The sequence below is a fragment of the Centrocercus urophasianus genome, unplaced genomic scaffold, assembly GCF_019232065.1.
Source record: "Centrocercus urophasianus isolate 14NV4802_14NV808 unplaced genomic scaffold, USGS_Curo_1.0 seq_17, whole genome shotgun sequence".
NCBI lineage: Eukaryota > Metazoa > Chordata > Aves > Galliformes > Phasianidae > Centrocercus > Centrocercus urophasianus.
In genome coordinates this window covers 19,641,214-19,659,915 of record NW_024884722.1, presented here as the reverse complement: position 1 = coordinate 19,659,915, position 18,702 = coordinate 19,641,214, and the positions used below count along the sequence as shown (strand labels likewise).

The 18,702-nt window shown below is 43.2% G+C and overlaps 2 protein-coding genes across 10 annotated transcripts in view; one reads left to right on the top strand and one right to left on the bottom strand.

Annotated features, from left to right (window-relative positions):
• The window catches only part of NDST2 (N-deacetylase and N-sulfotransferase 2), a 110,061-nt gene extending 95,544 nt beyond the window's left edge, over positions 1 to 14,517 (top strand). For 5 of the 7 annotated variants that reach the window (XM_042818009.1, XM_042818006.1, XM_042818010.1 and 2 more), the window contains 7 exons: positions 736 to 832; positions 2,155 to 2,278; positions 2,932 to 3,106; positions 3,350 to 3,520; positions 5,336 to 5,445; positions 6,540 to 6,642; positions 6,826 to 8,728. In XM_042818009.1, coding sequence (XP_042673943.1) covers positions 736 to 832; positions 2,155 to 2,278; positions 2,932 to 3,106; positions 3,350 to 3,520; positions 5,336 to 5,445; positions 6,540 to 6,642; positions 6,826 to 6,951 — 906 coding nt within the window. In that variant the 3' untranslated portion in view covers positions 6,952 to 8,728. Of the gene's footprint in view, positions 1 to 735; positions 833 to 2,154; positions 2,279 to 2,931; positions 3,107 to 3,349; positions 3,521 to 5,335; positions 5,446 to 6,539; positions 6,643 to 6,825; positions 8,729 to 9,934 lie in introns of those variants that run through there. The other 2 variants (XR_006168708.1, XR_006168706.1) reach the window with 2 other exon arrangements.
• Positions 323 to 18,702, bottom strand: part of ZSWIM8 (zinc finger SWIM-type containing 8) — a 76,310-nt gene continuing 57,930 nt past the window's right edge. Inside the window, exons 24-28 of one of the 3 annotated variants that reach the window (XR_006168705.1) lie at positions 18,280 to 18,399; positions 17,171 to 17,349; positions 15,776 to 15,985; positions 10,568 to 10,666; positions 324 to 10,032 (exon numbers count right to left, since the gene is read on the bottom strand). Coding sequence is in view for 2 of the 3 variants with exons in the window: in XM_042818005.1 (XP_042673939.1) it covers positions 15,782 to 15,985; positions 17,171 to 17,349; positions 18,280 to 18,399 (503 nt within the window). In the remaining variant the exon portion in view is untranslated. Of the gene's footprint in view, positions 10,667 to 10,842; positions 15,986 to 17,170; positions 17,350 to 18,279; positions 18,400 to 18,702 lie in introns of those variants that run through there. The other 2 variants (XM_042818005.1, XM_042818004.1) reach the window with 2 other exon arrangements.

The window sequence follows — 18,702 nt, the reverse complement described above, 5'->3', positions numbered from 1 at the left end:
CCTGGTTTTCCTAGATCTATGTTCCGTATTTAAAGCAGAGAAACTGGTGATCCAGAGCACAGAGTGGTAATGCATGAAGGTTTTAGGTTTAACCTTTGTGGTTTCAGGCTGGAAGTGGAAGGGAAGGGGGTAATGGTGTGAGCTTAGGAACAGGAATGGCTGGTGAAAATGTTTGGAAGGAGGGCTGTAGACATTTGGGTCATTAAAAAGCTTCAATAGAGCAAAGTGCTGTGAAATGCTAAGCGTATGAGGAATAACCCTGTTTGTTGCTCAAAGAGCTTTGCAGGCATGTTAACGTGATTAATCTTAAAGTAATTTCACACCACAGAATTCATGTTCATTAAATAAAAACATGTTTATTCCATTTTATCCCAGAGCAGCAGCTCTGCCTGATAATGAGCAGATGAAATTAACTGAAGGTGATAGAGTTGTCTGCCAGCCAGCAGTTCACAGATGCTTAGCTGTACTATCGTGGTGGCCCAGCCCAGTGTGGCTGCACATGGCAAGTCCTGTGGTTTACACTCTCGGAGGGACTTTGGCTTCTGGGTTGCATTGGGCTTTTGAAAAATGTTCCCTCCTGCTTTTATCTAACTCGCTGCTTGGCAGAGCAGCAGTGTGGTTGTGAAGTGTTCCTCATATGCTAATAGCATCTTCCCTAGAGGACTGCCTTCCAGCTTCTCCTCCCCTTTTCATTAGCTCCTGTGCTAATGCTTAATCCCATCACTTACGCTGCAGAATCCCTGTGATGATAAGAGGCACAAGGATATCTGGTCCAAAGAGAAAACATGTGATCGACTCCCCAAGTTCCTCATTGTGGGACCTCAGAAAACTGGTAATGTGAAAACTTTGTCTAAAAATAGATTGCATCTTTCATCTCATTCCTCCAGAGAGAACTGGAAAGGTCTGTGTTGTAGATCTGTATTGCTGCTCTTCATACAATCTGCCAAATGTCCACAGAGGACATTTCAGAGAATCTCAAATTTGTTCTTAACAAAATCTTGCAAGTCTGTTGCTTCGAGCCTTGACACTTTCTTAGCACCAGTCCTTGTTTGCAGGGAAAAACCCTACCTGCAGAGTTGTGTTCTGGCTTTTCCACCCAAGCTCAGAGAAGCTGTGACCTTTCTTAGTTTGTCCCAAGACATAAGCTGTCAGCGGGACTAAACACACGCTTAGCGAAGGTTACAGTGAACGTCCCTTGGTGCCTTTATTGTGACAGATCTGTGTACCCGCTGCATGCTCATGTCACTGTCAGTAGGAGGCTGAGATCCTCTTTTGTTTGACCTCTGTCACCACCTCTTAACTGCTGCAGCATTGTGGTTGGCAGTGACATGACTATGTGTGTGTACTGTCCTGAGAAGTCCCTTCTAGCCTGAAGAGAGCAAAATCTCTTCAGCCAAAGCCAGATCTTCGGACCTCGGCTTTCTCTGTAGTGCAGTGAAACAGCAGGCACCAGCCCAGCAAATGGTGATCCTGGCCTAGAGCAAGAGGCTTCCCCAGGTAAACTTTTGTCTCTGGCTTGTGTAACTGTGAAGCCCTGTTGGCGTGTGTGCAGCGTGGGTCCTCTGGATCATGGTCCAGGCTGCTTGCAACTGCACAGTAAGAAAACCTTGTCCTGGCATCTGATTTATTGACCCATGAAAGCCCTACAGCTGGGGGCAGAGTAGGATTATCAGGCTTGGCTGGGTAAGGGGAAAACATTCACAGCAGATTCAGGCCATGCTATCTCTAGCTGAATTCCCATGTGTGGAAATTAATGTCCCCAGTGCATCTCCTCCCTGAATGTGTGATATTGTCCTGCAGCGCCCGTGTCACCTTTTGGTTGACAGGTATGAGTTCTGCCACATAGGAGTGTGGCTGCACTGCTGAGACAGGTGGGAACAGCCCAACTGCCTCAGTGCAGCTGACATGGATGACAGTTGTGCTACCGAAGTGTCTTAAATCAGCTGCATGAGTTGAAGTCTGGGACTGAACTATTGAGCCATGCTCAGTTTCAAAGTGTTTGGTGTCTGCTCTTGAAGCCTGCATGAGGAGTGGGTTAGCCATGTACGGCAGGAGTGTGTCCACTGGGGGTCTGTGCCTTGCAGCAAAGGTAAAGCTTTTGATTCAGCCAAACATTATGTGCGAGTAGTTCCTGCTATCTTGTTCCTGTTGCAGGCACAACAGCTGTGCATTTCTTCTTGACCATGCATCCAGCTGTCACCAGTAACTTCCCAAGTCCTTCCACTTTTGAGGAGATCCAGTTTTTTAATGGGCCCAACTATCATAAAGGAATTGATTGGTAAGAATCCTGACATCTGTTCTTCTGTCATAAGTTGCACCTGTATTGTCTTATCCTGAATGTTCTTGTATGTCCTTCTCAGCCCTCTTAGTAGCTTCTCCATTTCTGTTTGTTTGTTTTCATTGCTACTGCTCAGCACATGTTTGCCTCCTAACCCAACTGCTTGCTTGCAGGAATAGGACACATAGTTTTGATCTTAATGTCTGCTCACCAGCAGATACCTAGGGGTGTTATGGAGCTTTACAAATTAGAGAGTCTGTTGAATCCACTATTATCATGAGATTTCTTCTCCTTTGACAAGCAAAACAGGCAACAATGTGCTTGTTTAAAAGTTCTTTGTGGTTTCTGAGTTGAGACATACAGGACAGAAGGGAGGACCTCTATACTGTTGTTCTGAGCCCATTAGATTTACAAAAATATCACTACATGCTGCACATTGACTACAGTTTCTCTTTGGCCACATGCACACCCTCACCTTTACCTGTACAAGTATGCAATTACGATGAAGTGTTTCCACCTGGCAGGGAATACAAGCCACTATGGCACTATTATGCTGCTTCTCCTCTGTTGAGGAGAAGCAAAGACATCATTTTGCTGTGTGCCATTTCTTTGCTGCGCCACTCTGCTCACCAGTGTCCTTGTCCATTTGGCAGGTACATGGAATTCTTTCCAATCCCCTCCAATGCCAGCACAGACTTCATGTTTGAGAAGAGTGCCAATTATTTTGACACAGAGGTAGTACCAAAACGTGGTGCAGCCCTGCTTCCTCGAGCCAAAATCATTAGTGTTCTGATCAACCCTGCAGACCGAGCCTACTCATGGTATCAGGTAACTTTTCCATACTGTTTTGTGGATGAGCACATGAGAAATATTCCAGTAGGGTGAGGCAGAAAGCCACAGATCCATTTCCGTAGGGAAGCCAGGAAAGATGATAGAGACTGGAGAGCGTGGACAAAGTTATGTACAAAGGCAGTGGTGGCTGTTTGTATTGAGTCAGTGGGGTCTGCAGAGATGGCATGGGGAGGGAGGAATTTTGTTTTCCTGCTCCTTAATTCAGCTTATGTTTTTCAGCACCAGCGAGCTCACAATGACCCCGTGGCACTCAATTACAGCTTTTACCAAGTGATCTCTGCAAAATCCCAGGCCCCTCAGGAGCTGCGCAACCTGCAAAGCCGATGCCTGCTCCCTGGCTGGTATTCCACTCACCTGGAGCGTTGGCTAACGTACTTCCCTTCTGGGCAGGTAGGAGGTGTAGCTGCAGAGTGAAATAGATTAATAATGCTTTGGCAGTGCTGACCTTGAAAGAGATCATGCAAAATTTCTGGGTGTAGGAGATGAACACTGCTGTCTGGCCTGTAACTAAGATGACAAAGCAGGAACTGGTCTCAAGGAGTCCCTTTTAGGTTTAGTGTAGAGGAGCAGAGAACAAATCTCTGTTCCTTCCTCCCCTGCTCCTTCTCTTTTCCCAGATCCCTTCCCCTCAGTCCATTTATATTGTTTTCATTTCACCCCTTCTCTTATCTTTTGAAACAGGAACCACCATTTACTTTTCCTACTGCAAGCCAATAAGAAATCGGGCTTAAATACTTCAATTTTGCACTTTACTGTATTTGTAAATGTAAATGACTACAAGATGATAGTGTGATCTCTCAGGCAGCTCCACAGGCTTGAGATGTTCAGGAAGAACAGCAGTATCAGCACTCCCTTCCTTTCATCTAGGCAGCCTGCAGCCCTGGGATCCCCTACAGGCCCAGCTGGTGTTCATCCGCTTGCTGTGGTTTCATAGCTTTAAAGAGAAGCTCTTAGACTCTGCCACTTGTTAGCTTCCAGGTTGTGAAGTCTTTAACTGTCTGCAGAGGTTTAACTTTGCTAAAGGTCAGTTAATATACACTGCAGACCATTTCTGTCTCAAAATTCCCAAGGCATTTATAAACTAAGACGTTATGAGTCAGAAAATATTTTTTCAATTTCTTTCTGATACTGCAGTTATCCTCAGACAGTCTATATTCCAGCAGTCTTACAATGCCCATTAGTCCCTTGAGATTGCTGCTTTGGCAGTCAGTAACGGTACATCATAGATCTGCCAAGACTAAAATTAGAGAGAAGGGAAAATAAATCAGAGACCTATATCTCTGTTACTGTCAGAGTAAGACTACTGCAATTCAGCTATTTGTCATGGAATAATTAGCAGAAAGAGTAACTGATTGGTGCCACACTGCAAGGAGAAGTTGTAGTGAGTAGATCCTTCAAGACAGCATGATGTGTAGCCAGAAGTTTTTGTATTAGTCCTGCAACCTGTGTCTTCTTTGCATGAGAATTAAGAATTAAATCAATAGCTGAGCCTGCCTCTTTGATAAAACTAATGCAGGAGCTGGTTACTGTGTTCTTCCATGTCTGTGGAGCTGGAGTAGGCAAACAAACATTGATGTTCCTACATAAAATATGCCATCACTTTCTTGGGCTTCAATCTTACTATTCCTGGAGATCACTGATGTGAGTAATAGAGCCAGGGACACCAATTGGGAGATAAAAAGGGAAAGAAAATTGTATTGCATGGCCACTCTTTGTGCTGTTAGCTTTGTGTTGGCACACCATTCCTATACTTGCTAAGGGTCAGGGTCTCCTACATTCCCCAGACTTCAGTGCATGACTATTTTTCTTTTGAATAGTTGATATATCAGCAAAGTACTGTTCTTTATTGTCTATTATATGTATGTGCAACAGGAGAATAATCTTAAGTTATGGCAGAATACTTAATGATTGACATCTGAAAAAAGGATACACAAGACAATCTATAAATAATGCTATTGCTGGACCTGAATACTGGCTTACAGGGAAGACTGGCCAAAGACAAGTTGTCAGACAAACTCTGTTGGAATCTACTGTCCTGTAATATTTGTGGCCCTTATTGTACTTCTCTGTCTGCTACATCTGGTTCCAGAATAAGCAGATACCAGTAAGCTATACTCACATGAAGGAAGGTGGTGGAGTTTTGAGAGCTGGAAAGCTCAGCACGAGGTGTCAGAGGCTAAGGTGGCTGGTGTTATTTCATTTTAGATTCTCATTGTGGATGGTCAGGAGCTGAGACACAACCCTGCCTCCGTAATGGACAACATCCAGAAGTTCTTGGGAGTTACACCACTCTTTAACTACACTCAGGCCCTGAGGTAAGGAAGTAATTTTTGGACAAGCTACTTTTTTTAGCCAAGTGCAATACAATAAGCATTTGATCGGAACAATATATCTTATCTATGACCAGAAGGTCTGCAAAGGTTTCAGAGGTATGTCTAAATGTTAAAATTAATTTCAGGTGGCTGTGTCTGGATGGCATGAGACACTGGATTGGACTTGTAACTTAGTCCAACGAAATGAAGGGGGAAGGGCTGTTTTTTGGCACTGTCGTGGAGAGGCGTGAAGTTGCTCACAGCAGAAATTACAGTGTTTTTCATTTGGTCTTTGTGGTTTCAGAAAAGGTGCTGAAGCTTTTAGAGCTCATTATGCTTTGTGTTTCTTACACCTTGAATCTGGCAGAAAGCAAAGAATTTGGGATAAAAATGAATGACAGGCTGCTATTCAGCTTGATGGAGATTAGAGACACAGCAGAGAGTTTTGAGATAAGAGTCTATTATTACAGAAGATGTGGACTTGACAGCCAAGTCCTAAGGAACTGTTAGCAGAGGCAGTACCTCATTGCTACCAAGTTGAAGAACATTAGTCAGCCATGACTACGATGTTCTGCACAGTGCAGTGTGAATAGGTTAAGTAAGTGCTAGCTGAAGGTGAACAGAGTTGGTATCAGTCTTCAGTGGCAAGCCACTGGAAATCTGGAATGTTGTTCTTTGCTGCTGAAACCTGGCTTTTCACACCTTCTCTGCCATCTCAGCCCATGCTAGCTGAGGGTAATAGGTGTGTCTGTGTATGTGTGCAGGCACACTGCAATTGCTCTTCCTTTAACAGTAAGGATAGGCGTACCAATTTAGGCCTCTTCCTCCAGGTGTTTCCAAAAGGAGTGGCACACCCCAGGGTGTGCAGATCTAAAGAAATGCAAGATTACTTGGAAGCCTTACTTGTAGAAGGCCGTCACAATCAAATTCTAAAAACAACAAAAACCAAAAAGCAACCTGAATTGCTCAGAAAAAAAAAAAAAAATCATGACAATAAATTAAGGATTGAACTGGGAAATACCTATGAAGCTGTTAAGTTTCTGCAGCTACTAATTGGGTATGTGGCCATATCTTCTAAATATCAGTGTCCTTTTCAGATTTGATGAAGCAAAAGGATTTTGGTGCCAGCTGTTAGATGGAGGAAAGACAAAATGCCTGGGAAAGAGTAAAGGAAGAAAATACCCTGACATGGATTCCTCGGTGAGTAACTTTCTCAAATTAGTTAGCAGCAGCAGATGAGCTGTATACACATGGAATGCAATGAGCATACCCACCTGGATTTTTCTACTGCCAGTGATAGGAAATGACCTGAAGACCCCTGCCAGAAACACAGTAAGAGTGACATTTTCTTTCACGCTAATGTAGTCTGTCTTTTCCATGCAGTCACGGCTGTTCCTAAGAGACTTCTACCGGGAGCACAACATTGAATTATCCAAGCTGATGAACAGACTTGGACAGCCCCTTCCAACCTGGCTCCGAGAGGAACTGCAGAACTCCAGCTGGAGTTGAGAGGGACTTCCCTGTTCCCAGTGCCACTGGGATGTGTGGTGCTCCAACATGTGCTATGATGCCATCTCTCGTCAAGCCAAAACAAGTGGACAAATGAGCAGTAGCAGAGAATGTGCATGTGGAGCCTTTCCCCACCACTGGGAAGGGCTGCTGCTTCTGACACTGTCCTAGGGCATGGAGTGCAAATCTCATTCTGGAGTATTAATGGTGTGTCACACTTTGACTCTTACTTGCAGGAAGGATTTGTAATGCCTGTCCTACTTTGAGCAGGAGCAAGAGCACGGTTAACACTTTATGTTGAAATTACTCTTCTCAGTATATGAAACAGGCACTAGTTGGAGGGTTAATGTCTTTCACCTCTGAGTCCAGAGAAAAAGATGTGAGAGGCAAGATACAGAGCCCGCTGATCAGAAAAGAGGAATCTGCTCCAGTGAACCTCAGCTTTGATCCAGTAATCTATTATTTGGCAACAGCAAGGTACAAGAACACCTCTTTCCTCCCCCTGTAGAGTACAGTGGCCATGACCATTATTTACAGTGCCACAGTGTGTGTGCTGGGGACTGCACCATCTTGGAGACACAGGCCATCTTATGCCTGTTAACATGTCCTTATCTGCAGCCTTGCTGGTGCAATATGGTGTCCAACAGCTCTGGTCCATGGGCAGTGGGAGATAAGGCAAAGCTGCAGATACTGACACCAAATTAATTTCCTGTCTTAGGGAAAAGGTTGCCATACATGACAGCATGGCAAATATTTCTTTCAATGTCTTCAGCCATTTCAGAAGATACCCAAGGAATGATAAGTCAGTCCCCTTGAGCACTTTGGAGGCCTGTGCTAGCAGAGCACAGTAGCTGGGGGAGGCAAAGCTCAGGTAGTGTTGAATAAGGCTGAAAGTAGACAGTTCAGTTTCCCCTGTCTGATTAACTTAAAAATGTTGCTTTTTTTTCAGTCTATCCAGCAGCTGCAGGGCCTCTACCATGTATGCTAATACTTGTTTAATCCCCCTGCAGTCCAGCATCCTCCTGCAAAGAGAAATAAAAAACCCAACCCACAGTAAGTACCACTAAGATATACAGGGAGGGCTTAGCATTTTTAAGCAAGAATGTGGTTTCCTGTATCCAAAAGGGGCTGTTTGTTTAGATTACTATTTCTGCACACAGTCAATACTTTAAGTACACTACGGTGCTGTGCCTCCTCTTGCAGTTGCTGGATAATTTTTCTCAGAGGAAATCCTCCATCGTGGTTGTACAGTTTCTGTTGCTGAGCCATGGGCTTCTGAAGTTGTGTGGGCTGTTGTCCCTCCCTCCTGGGCACAGATGGACCTGTCTTGCTGCAGTTCCAGAGAGGGATAGGATCCATGTGAACACAGGTTATGGAAATGTCTACAACTGTCACAAGCTCCTTTTCGCCTACCAGAGGAGAAAAGTTGCTTCAACCAAGCTTTTCCATTGAGCCTTAGGTATTGTGTATTTCCAATTGAATGGTGCATTTACCGTTGTATGTAAATGTATATAGTATGCAATATAGTATTTTATTTCATGTGCCCTTGGAAAGGGTTATTTTGTGCAGCCAAAAAAAAAAGGACAAAGACTAGAAACCCCTCTCTCAGTCCTGTTAGAGAGAAGAGCCCAACTTCCTGCACTGGATCATGTATAGGATCATTCACATTGAATGATAATGAAGAAATTCCTGGCTCTCAAAACTGAGCACAAGTGTCTGAATAAAGGCTAGAAGTAGTAGTAAGTGGATTCAATAAATGTACTACTTATTTTTCTTCCTTGTGATGATTTGGAGTGATGATGATTTGGAGTGATGTCGTGGATCGTAAGCTGGTAGAAAGATAAAGAAAAACCCTGGAAAACATATTCCGGTTCTTACAGCTGATATTTGAGAGGGCAACAAAAGTGTTTGCTTTAATTATAATGGAAATGTCCTTTTGCAGCTGTAACAGTGTAGTAAAAATGTCTTTCTTGGTATGTGCAACTGGAGGCTCACAGAAGCCAGTACAGCACAGAGAACCTGTGGTTGGATACTCACCCTTACTGGGTTGCACTAGTGATGAATTTTGAGCTATTTCCAGCTACTGCAGTAACTCCCAGCTGCTGTGGTGCAGCAATAGAGCTTTGCTCTGTCCTTGCTGTCCAGATATGCAGCCATTGCATGGCCTTGGCCAGCAGCCCACGAGTAATCTGTGATAACACAGAACCTTACATTCAAGACAGAGCAAAACATTATTTAAATAGTCACAGTTGTGGCAGAATTATAAAATAGCCTTTCACCTCTCACTTCACTTTACCAAGCACTTCAGAAACAAACATAGCATCAGCAAAACAGGTATTTTTTACATACTGCCATACTGGCATACAGAGCCCAGGACCGATGGTACTGCTGCCCCATTACACACAGAGCTTCCTTCCTTCTCTTAATTCATTACAGGTTCTCTCTTACATATTTACCTCAGAGCTGTGATAAATGTTCAAGTAGATGGATTCAAACAAACACTGGAAAAAAAAAAGTCAAGATACTAGGAACAAAGTTGGAAGGGACTTACTAAATGTCAGGGCTGTTAACTGACAATAGTCCTTCAATCAAGGCAGCAAAGAGCAGCTCCGTGTTCTCATTATTTGTCCTTCCATCCCCACTGATTTCTTTGTTGCTGTGCTGGCTTTTTACTGCTTACAGCAATGGAGAAACAAATCACCTGCTATGTCTAGACCATGTCAAATGTATGATGTCCTTACCTGATGTAGCCAGATACACTGATTACTTGGTCCTGACACAGTCACTTACTTGCTACTGACCCTTACAGCTCATTTTGACAGTGGAACTGAGTTGCAAATAAACTTCATCTTCTTGCCTCACTATTTAGTAAGGAAGAACTTGACAGCAAGTAGTTAGTTTTCAAGACAAGAAAAATGTTAAGCATAAGACATTACCTGAAAATTATTTTGTAATGTATTAATGTTTTCTTTTTTTGGCATAGGAAACTGAGTCATCAGAAAGGTATCAGAAGGGCCCGTGACTTTAATAGAAGCCAGATCAGGTCACTTCAGAAATGGAAGTGTGTATAGCAGGTGAGAACTGTGAAAACAAATGTTAAGAAACAAATAAAAAAATAAGTAAAAAGCAAGCCAGCAGAGTATACATGCCAACCTAAACAAAGAAAGGTCAGCAACATGAAGCCAAAACTTTTACTCACTCACAACCTCAGAAATTCAATCAATTAGAAAGATGCTTACTACTTGGCTTTCTAATTTGTACAGGGAATACAGGGAACTGGTAAGAACATGTGCAGAAGGACAGAAGAGATTTAAAGGCTCTGGGAGAATTTCTCTGTAAGTAGCATCATAGTTCAAGTCTACATAAAATCTGATCCCTCTGATGACAGTACTGCAAAAGCATGGTCTTGGCAGAAGTGTACAGATAGTGGAAGTCAGAAAGAAACACAAGAGTGTGTTAAGAGTATATTAATGTAATGAGCGCCTTGATCAAATATACCACTACTACTGTTTTTCAGCAGTTTACATATACAGTTGAGAAGAGACTCCTTTCATTCCTTGCTGATAATTTTGCTGTAGCAATAATAATATGGCAAGAAAAGTAATGACAAACCAACCTGAACAGGACTGTGGTCGCTCATCCCTTTGCTGACTCCTGACTTCCACTGCCCATCAGGGAGTAAGCCACCGTGTGAGCGCGATCTAACAAGCACAAGCTAAGAAGAAAAGCTCCATTCACTGAGTAGGATATGGAGTTGTTGCTGTACCCCCCTCCAGTTATTAGGACTTCAGCTATTGTTTATTTCTGTCCCCTTCTTACTTAATGCTTTCTGGAATTTAAAAAAAAAAAAAAAAAAAAAAGAAGAAGAAAAGAAAAAACCCTCCACCCATAAACATTAAGAATTGTTAATTTTACTCTCATCTTTGAAAAAGACCTTACAATTTTGTGGCAAAACCAACAATGTATCCCTGACACTTTAATCTCCAGTGCTGTAGTGGAATATGTAGAAATAATTTATTGATCTATTCAATCTGTTTTTAGCTTTGAAGAGCATTTTCCCTCTAAGATTCAAATCCTCCTCATTGCCATCCATATCACTTTATTGACATCTCTAGTCTCTCCAAAATGCTTGCAAACCATATGTCTGTAATTCTGACACTGCATTAGCAGGCTGAAATCCAGCTCAAGTTTACTTTGCAGTAACAACAAAGGATCATAAATCAGACTGTTCTCAGAACCCTGCCAAGCCAAGTATTGGAAAAGGTGCACATCAGGATTTATAGCAATGTGTTGACAGTAAGGTTTGCACAACTGCTGCCCATACAGCCCCAGCATTCCTAACAATTATGTACTCCCAGTTGACTTAAACAAGACAAACTGAAGTATGAAATAAGAGAAAGTTATGGAAGACCATCCAACTCTGTGCAAATTACTATATATAATAGATTTTAATGCATTGCTAGCATTTCTCCCCCCAATTCCTTAATAGTTCATCATGTCCTTAGTGGCAACAGAGTAATTGTGCAGTGCAGACTGTACAGCATTAAGTAGTTACTCTATAACTGCAAACAGGCAACATCAACAAGAAAACAATTGCTTACAAGCACAGACACTGTTGTTATACCAACAATTAACAATATACAGCAGTGGAGTTACCTTGTGACAGCTCACAAAGCTTGTATTTGGCAGTTAGCCCTGAGAAAAAGCTTTAACTCATGGTAGGCTCAAACTGAAACCCTAGCACAGAATATCCCCAGACTGCACTTGCAGTTCTCACAGAGTAATGATGCTCTTTGACAGGAGCTATTGACCACCCTGCCCCCAAGCAAAATGTGAGCAGGAAGTAGAATGAAAATCAAAATCCACTTTTAAATTGTGCTGAGGAGTGAGAGGAGAGGTAGTAAACAAAAATGGTAATATTAAGAAAGACTCCCTGTTGTTATTTTACCATAATCACATCATATGAAGCTCTAATTAGGGCACAGAGAAAAACCAAAAAATTCTAAATAAACTGTTAATTGAGAGCAGTTCATTCTATCACTAGGGATGGATTAAAAGCAAAGCCATACAGCAGTTGTAGTCATAAAAAATATGTATATATTTTAATAGTTAAGTTCTGCTACCCTAACTTGCATTTTTAATTTTTCAGTTCAGATTTAAAAAAAAAAAAGTCATCAATACTGTTGTAGTCATCGACACCTTTATGCTTTTGTGATCTCCCAAGTGCACCCTGGAAACATCATTTTAACACTGTGCCATTTTTTTGGATTCCTGGACAAGTAAAACAAAACCAAGAAACAACCAAAGTCTTATAGAAAACTACTTCTCTACTACTTAGAAAAACACTTATGTCACATTTCAGCTAACTTATTTATACGAGGATGTATTAAATTTCACAGACACAGACCTTGCTTACTCCATTTCTGCTCACGCTGCTCTTGCAAAACTCTTCAATGCCCTCTAGCACTGTGTAGCAGTGGCCAAGCCAGTTCTAAATGTGCTAAGCTTGATTAAAAACCAAACTCCCACCACCAAAAAAATGCAAACAGTTTAGGTTCACTGTGCCCCTACAAGGGTGTTTCTCTCAGGGTTTCCTCAGAGAAGGAAAATACATATCCCAAATAAATACTAATGAGGGTAAACAAACATTAGAAAGAAACACACTTTTCAGCTAACTCTAGCCCTAGCTGTTAGGCTCGTTATTCATCAGATGACAATTCTCATGGTTCACTGGCTGGAAAGATGCTGAAGTCCAAAGGCAGATAATGTCCTTCTGTCTCATAGTCCTTGGAAAGGACTTCCAAAAGGAAAACCTTCACAGGCAAGAAAGATGGTTGTAGGTGAATATGTCCTACATATTTCCCTATGGAGGAGAGAAGCAAAGCAGGCCCTCACAGAGGCTGATGTGCCCGATTTTTACAGAAAAAGGCTGCATCTGCATCAAGAGATGTGTTCCAAGCAATGACTAAAGCTTTTCTTTTATCCACTGCATAAGAGCTAAATCAAACCATTCCTCCTGATGACCCAAATAGCCAAGAATCCAGATGTTATTTTGGCACATTTATCAACTTCACTAAAGATATGACCACCTCTACAGACTGAGAAACTATGCAGGAATCAAAAGATTAAGTTTAAATACACTGCTGTCCTAGAAACAGCTTTATTTATAAGACCACATATACAAGTGGAAAAGATACTAAATGGCCATTAACTTCTTCAGGGAAGAAACATATTTCCTGTGGTCACATGAGGAAATAAATGTAGCAAGTCAGAGAAAGTCACTGTGAATACAGAACACATGAAGAAGTACAATCTATAGATCTGAGTACTTTCCCCATGTCTGGAACAGTGACAAAACTGAGACAGCTGCACAGGATTTTAATTTTTCTAACTTACGGTAAACTAATGCTTCTTTGATCACCATCATCTCTTATAAAAGAAAGATTACCTCAAGCACCTTCCAGGCATGTAGCAGGAAAAAAACATACCCTTTCTCACTCTTCCTGTCCTTGTTCAGATATATTTCCATGGCTCAGGAACAACAAGAGATTAATGGATCCAGAGATCCTAGATATAGAAATGTTCTGATCGGTCTGAATAAACCATAAGGCAGCCCCTCCACACAGCTCCCTGAGTGCTCTATTTTTCAGAGGTAAGACTGGAAACTTGCAAAACTACTGACCTGTGCCTCAGACCACTGAGCTGCTTGTTCAGTTGACATCAGTCTGAGGTGAGATTCCCTGGTTCTTCCTCTGATTGGGCCCCACAGCTGCTAAAGACAACTCATACAGGGTCTGTTCTGGTGTTGAAAACATTCAGCTTTCTTGCCCATTTCCCTCTGCTTCTTTCCTTCTAGAAGACGCTCTCTCCTCTCCCCTTAATTGTTCTCCATAAACAACGGAAAGGAAAAGATTAAACTTCATTAGAAAACACTCATTTTTTCCTACAAACTCCTTTCCCAGCCCTGAACATATGAGCACTAAAAGGCACAAAGTGCTCTAGGAAGGCCAGAGGTGAGGCCTGGACTTCTCAATAACAGGCAGCTCACAACCAATCCAGAGTTAACTTAAAAACCACATAACTTCACACATTCTTACGCACACTGGCATTTATAATTAGCACGTAACCAGAGAGCAGAACACATGGTGGAGGTATACAAAGGGCTGCAAGGAGAACTTTAAATAGTTCCTGTTGCACAGTCAGAACTAAGAGAAACTTAGTGATGCTCCTTGGCCTGTGCAGCACACAGAAGTCAGACCGAAGGAGTATGCTCATGTACTTTGTCCTATGCTTTTGAGTTAATTTATTTCTTATGAACGTCATTGAAAATATTAAACAAACATACACTTTTAGCTTGCAAAAACTGAAACCTCCCTATTGTCATTGGCTAAACCCAAGTAAGTAGCAAAATATATTACTATTGAGACATTAAGATTCTTAACATACATCAAACCTCTAATTATGGCATTTAAAAAAAAAAGAAGAAAATTTTGTGCTTGTATGCTTCCAGATGGCATTAGCCTTTTAAATTTCCTTGGTATAAAAATAAAAGCTTCCTAAAATTAATTTTCTGCAACATAAAAATCGGGTAGTCCAAACAGCTCTCACAAGTGTGAGCAGCTCTGGTTTTGCACAAAGCTCTGGAAATCCAAAGAAATACATTATCACATGGTATCCCTTGTGCTTTCCAAAGCACAAGAGGAACCCGGTGGCCAGCATAAGCGTAGAAACTGCACTGGGATGCCCCAGGCTTTCCACCAGCTCTGCTCACACCCATCAGCCATCCAGTCAGTGCAGTCCTCAGCCCCTGTAGAGGTATGACATCCACAGAGCACAACCAGACAAGAAACTTCTGGATCACTGCTTGTACAAAAGCTCTGGCCACCTACCTCGTGCTAGCTGCTATTTCCCAGTGAGCCTTAGACTATCTACAGCACTCACAGGAGCTCCCACTGACACACGGCTGGCCAGTTCCATCAGAATGTCAACATCATAGCAGAGAGAAGAGAGAGTCAGTCTAAGAAAACGAGTGTTTAATCAGGAAACGAGAAGAGACAAGGGATAAGAAACTGATTACAGGAGAGTAATACCCCAGCCAAAAGAAACATGATTGTACAACTCCAAACGACCAGGATCAAAACGTCCTAAGAGCCAGCAGTGTCCAGAGAGGGACACTTGAGAAAGAGCCCAAGCACTTCTGGCAGTCACCAGGCAGCTCCAGGCAGTCTTGGACCTTGCCCAAGCTCCAGCCTCTGCCCTCAGCAGCTGCTGCAGAAAGCTGCAGAGGTGGCCCTGGCCCTGCTACTCCAGTCTCAGCTTCTCTCAGCAGGAAGATGCTGAAAGGAATGAACGGAGCACTGACTGTGCACAGCAGTCTCAGCTTCTCCCGACAGGAGATGGTATGTGGAGTAAGAGAAGCCCATACATTAAAAAAAAGTTTACATATTTATAAATGCCAAAATAAATATTTAAGACAAACTTCCCCACCCCTCAAACACATGCGCCAATCACCCTGCAACTGCTCGCAGGACAGTCTCCAGGGGCTCAGGGAAAAAAGCAGTGACTACACCACAGGGCAGCCAGCTCGACTTCCTTCTCATTTCCTGATGCTTCTGAAGCCCGCAGCTCACTGGGAAGGTGGAGGAAGAGCGAGCGAAGCAGGGCACCAACACGCAACAGTGCTGGAGAGGAATGTCATGGTATAAATACATCAGATCAGTGGTTTCCAGCAAGTTAAAACTAAAATTAAAAAAAGACACCAGAAGGAAGGATGGTGTAAATGGAACTACAACTACTCAGAGCAAAGGGTTGTGTGGAGCTCCACCTGCTGTCACGGTGAGAAGGTGGTCATTTCCAGAGAGACCCTTTGCCACAGATCCTTTGTCTGCTTGCCACGCTTCAGGTTCTGGAGAATATCATTAAACTGCATCATGCCCACGGGAGTCAGGCAGAAGGCGCTTCTGGCGCTGCGGATGGCATTCACAAAATCATCGTAGTCAGCTGGAGCGAGGTGGATCAGCCGGTAATGGATGTACTGGATGGAAACAGGAAAAAAGCCTTCAGGTATTTTGCTCACCATCTTCATGCTGGTGAGAAATCCTTCTGGCAGGACTCGAGCTTCAGTAGTGATACATCACATGATTCTGCTGCCCCGGGAGAGGTCCCAGGATTCAGAGACATGGACAGAGGACAGCTCAAAAAGCAGGCCCGGGCAACTGCCAGTATCTGCAGGTGTTCTCTCCATTGTGAACACCAGACAGCAGCATAGCACAGAGCAAAAGGGTCACCAGAGCCCTTCACTATCAAGCACTAGCATCAAACCCTCGAACTGTTCATTCTGCAGGTTGTACACAGGGACCCAGCATGTTCATGAACATCATCTTCACTAAGGGGTATGGTGGGAGCAACTGCACTGAGTTGCTACAACATATCTCTAGGGCTGGCACACTTCTCTTCCCATCAGTACTTCCCTCAACTAAGGCCCCAAACCTAAAAGTCCAGACTTCAAGAAATCTGTTTCTCTCGTGGAGCTCAAAAAAACAGCTCAAATAAAGAAGCTGTCATTTCCCAGAATCATACAAGTGATGGGACAGTTAGCCCAACCTGGACAGTATGTTTACAGAATCACCCTTTTGGTCACTTATTCAAGAGCAGCACTCAAGGGGTATCCTACTTATACTGTTCTAAGGAACAGGCAGTTGGCTCGCAGAAACACACCTGTCCTGTTTTCAATAAATCCTGAGACATCTCATCTGTATTGGGTGACCAAGCCACTCCCACTATAAATGCCAGCACTGACACATTAACCAGTCATGCAAAGACTTTGTTACGAGGCAGAGAGGGACTACAAATAAGAAGAAAATAAAAAGGCCAGAAAGACAGGTGGACAAATGGCTTGAAAACATAGCAAAGAAACAGTACAGAAGTTAAAAGCATGGGTTAACATTTAGAGTGAGGAAGAAAGAGGATAGGGACCACAAAACATTTCCATCCTGTATAGTGAGCACCAGAGGCAAGAGGTCTTAGAAGAATGAGCACAATGCAGTCTTTTGTATGCAGCCTTCACGCAGGCAGGCAATGCCTATCCCATATCCCTTGTGCATCAGGCAATGGACCAGTTCAGTTTGTGATATTGAAGGCTCTTCCCCTCTCTACACATGCACACACAGGCAATACCTACAGGGCAGGCAATGGCAGGCAGGAAGACACACCACGTTACCTGCAAGTAGACCTGCTGGCACCTCTGCACCAGCTGGTGGAAGGCTGGGGTGCGCAGATGGTTGTGCACATGTGCAGGGTTGAGCCTCTGTAGAGCTTCCATGATGATATCCTGAAGCACAAAAGGGTTCAGCACTCCCTTGGCTGCACCGACACAAAACTGATGCACGTAGTTTACACCTGCACAGGAGGAAGTCAGAACAACAGCGTTAAGGTGAAAGACATTTAAGAAATTAGGTGTCTTCCAGGAAGAACCTGGACTTACAGCATCTTTCTCTCAGTGTTACATATCCTCCAGCTTTGGGAAGAGTCCAGCAAACTTACAAGGACAAGCAGTTATTCTGACAAATTCATCAAGTCTGAGGAGAGACTAGGTACTACCTCAGTCAGCGATATTTCCTGTTCACCTGTCTTTAAAAGGGATATGAAAGAAAACTGATGGGACAGGGAAACTATAGAGACAAGAATACACCACACCTCTTCCCACTGCTTCCTGCCTGCTCATCTAGGAAGCAGCTGCAGCCCCAGCACCCATGTCTTCTGGATACTGGAAGGAAATTAAGGCTTCCCCGCCACGGTGGAGCTCTGCTAGCAGTAGCAGAAGTCATGCCACCAGGTAGGCTGTTTGCAGAGTTGTTTTTAAAGCTCTTGCTACTGGTGAAAGAACTAAAAAATGAGATGACAAAAAAGACTCAAGATCAAAGTGTAACTAAAAGAAAACAGAACAAAAAAACCCAAACACTTGGTGGTCTGAGCACCTATTCCTATAAAAGGTCTTTGCAGAAAGAATAAACACACACAAAGAAGAAAGAAATGTTTACAAACTAGTGGAAAGGAAAAAAGTTACTATTACAGAATGGAAGGTCTGAGCTCTGTCCAATCCCATGCACTTTAAGTGCCTTAAAATTCAACAGCTTAGAGAGCCCAGAAATGGAACAACTGCCTGGATGAAAGAGCAGCAGGGATCTTTCGAAAAATTCTCAGAAATGAGATCAGGAACCAGACCCACTCAGGCTTTGAAGTTTCACTCTTAGAAGAGCTTTCCCCCCACCCTCCATATTCCAAATCCCAGAAAGTGGATTTCTGCTGAAGCACTGCTCTGAGCCTTACCTAGCTTTGCAGCCAATCCAAGGAGCCATTTTACATCCTCTGTATAGGGTGGACTGCGGGAGAAGTTGTTGGGATGATCGCTCTGAGTTCTTCGGCCAAGCATCTCCAGAGCCAGCATCCCTGTAAGAGAGAGGCAGCCAGAGTCAAGCAGCACTTCTGCCCTGTAGTACTTCATTCACCTCAACACTACCTCATTGGTCCACCTTTCAATGGCAGAAAATTGCCTAACTGCAAACTCCACAGAGAAACAAAAGGCCCATGTCAGAGGCTGTCACCAAAGGAAGCAGCTGGATCTGCTCCAGACTGGGAAATCTGTACAGCCATCACATGTCACTAGAGCTGCATAGAGACACTGCTAGATCTACAGCAGGATCAAGTCCCAAAGACCGATAAAAGATGTCCTGAAAAAAAAAACAGCTTCAA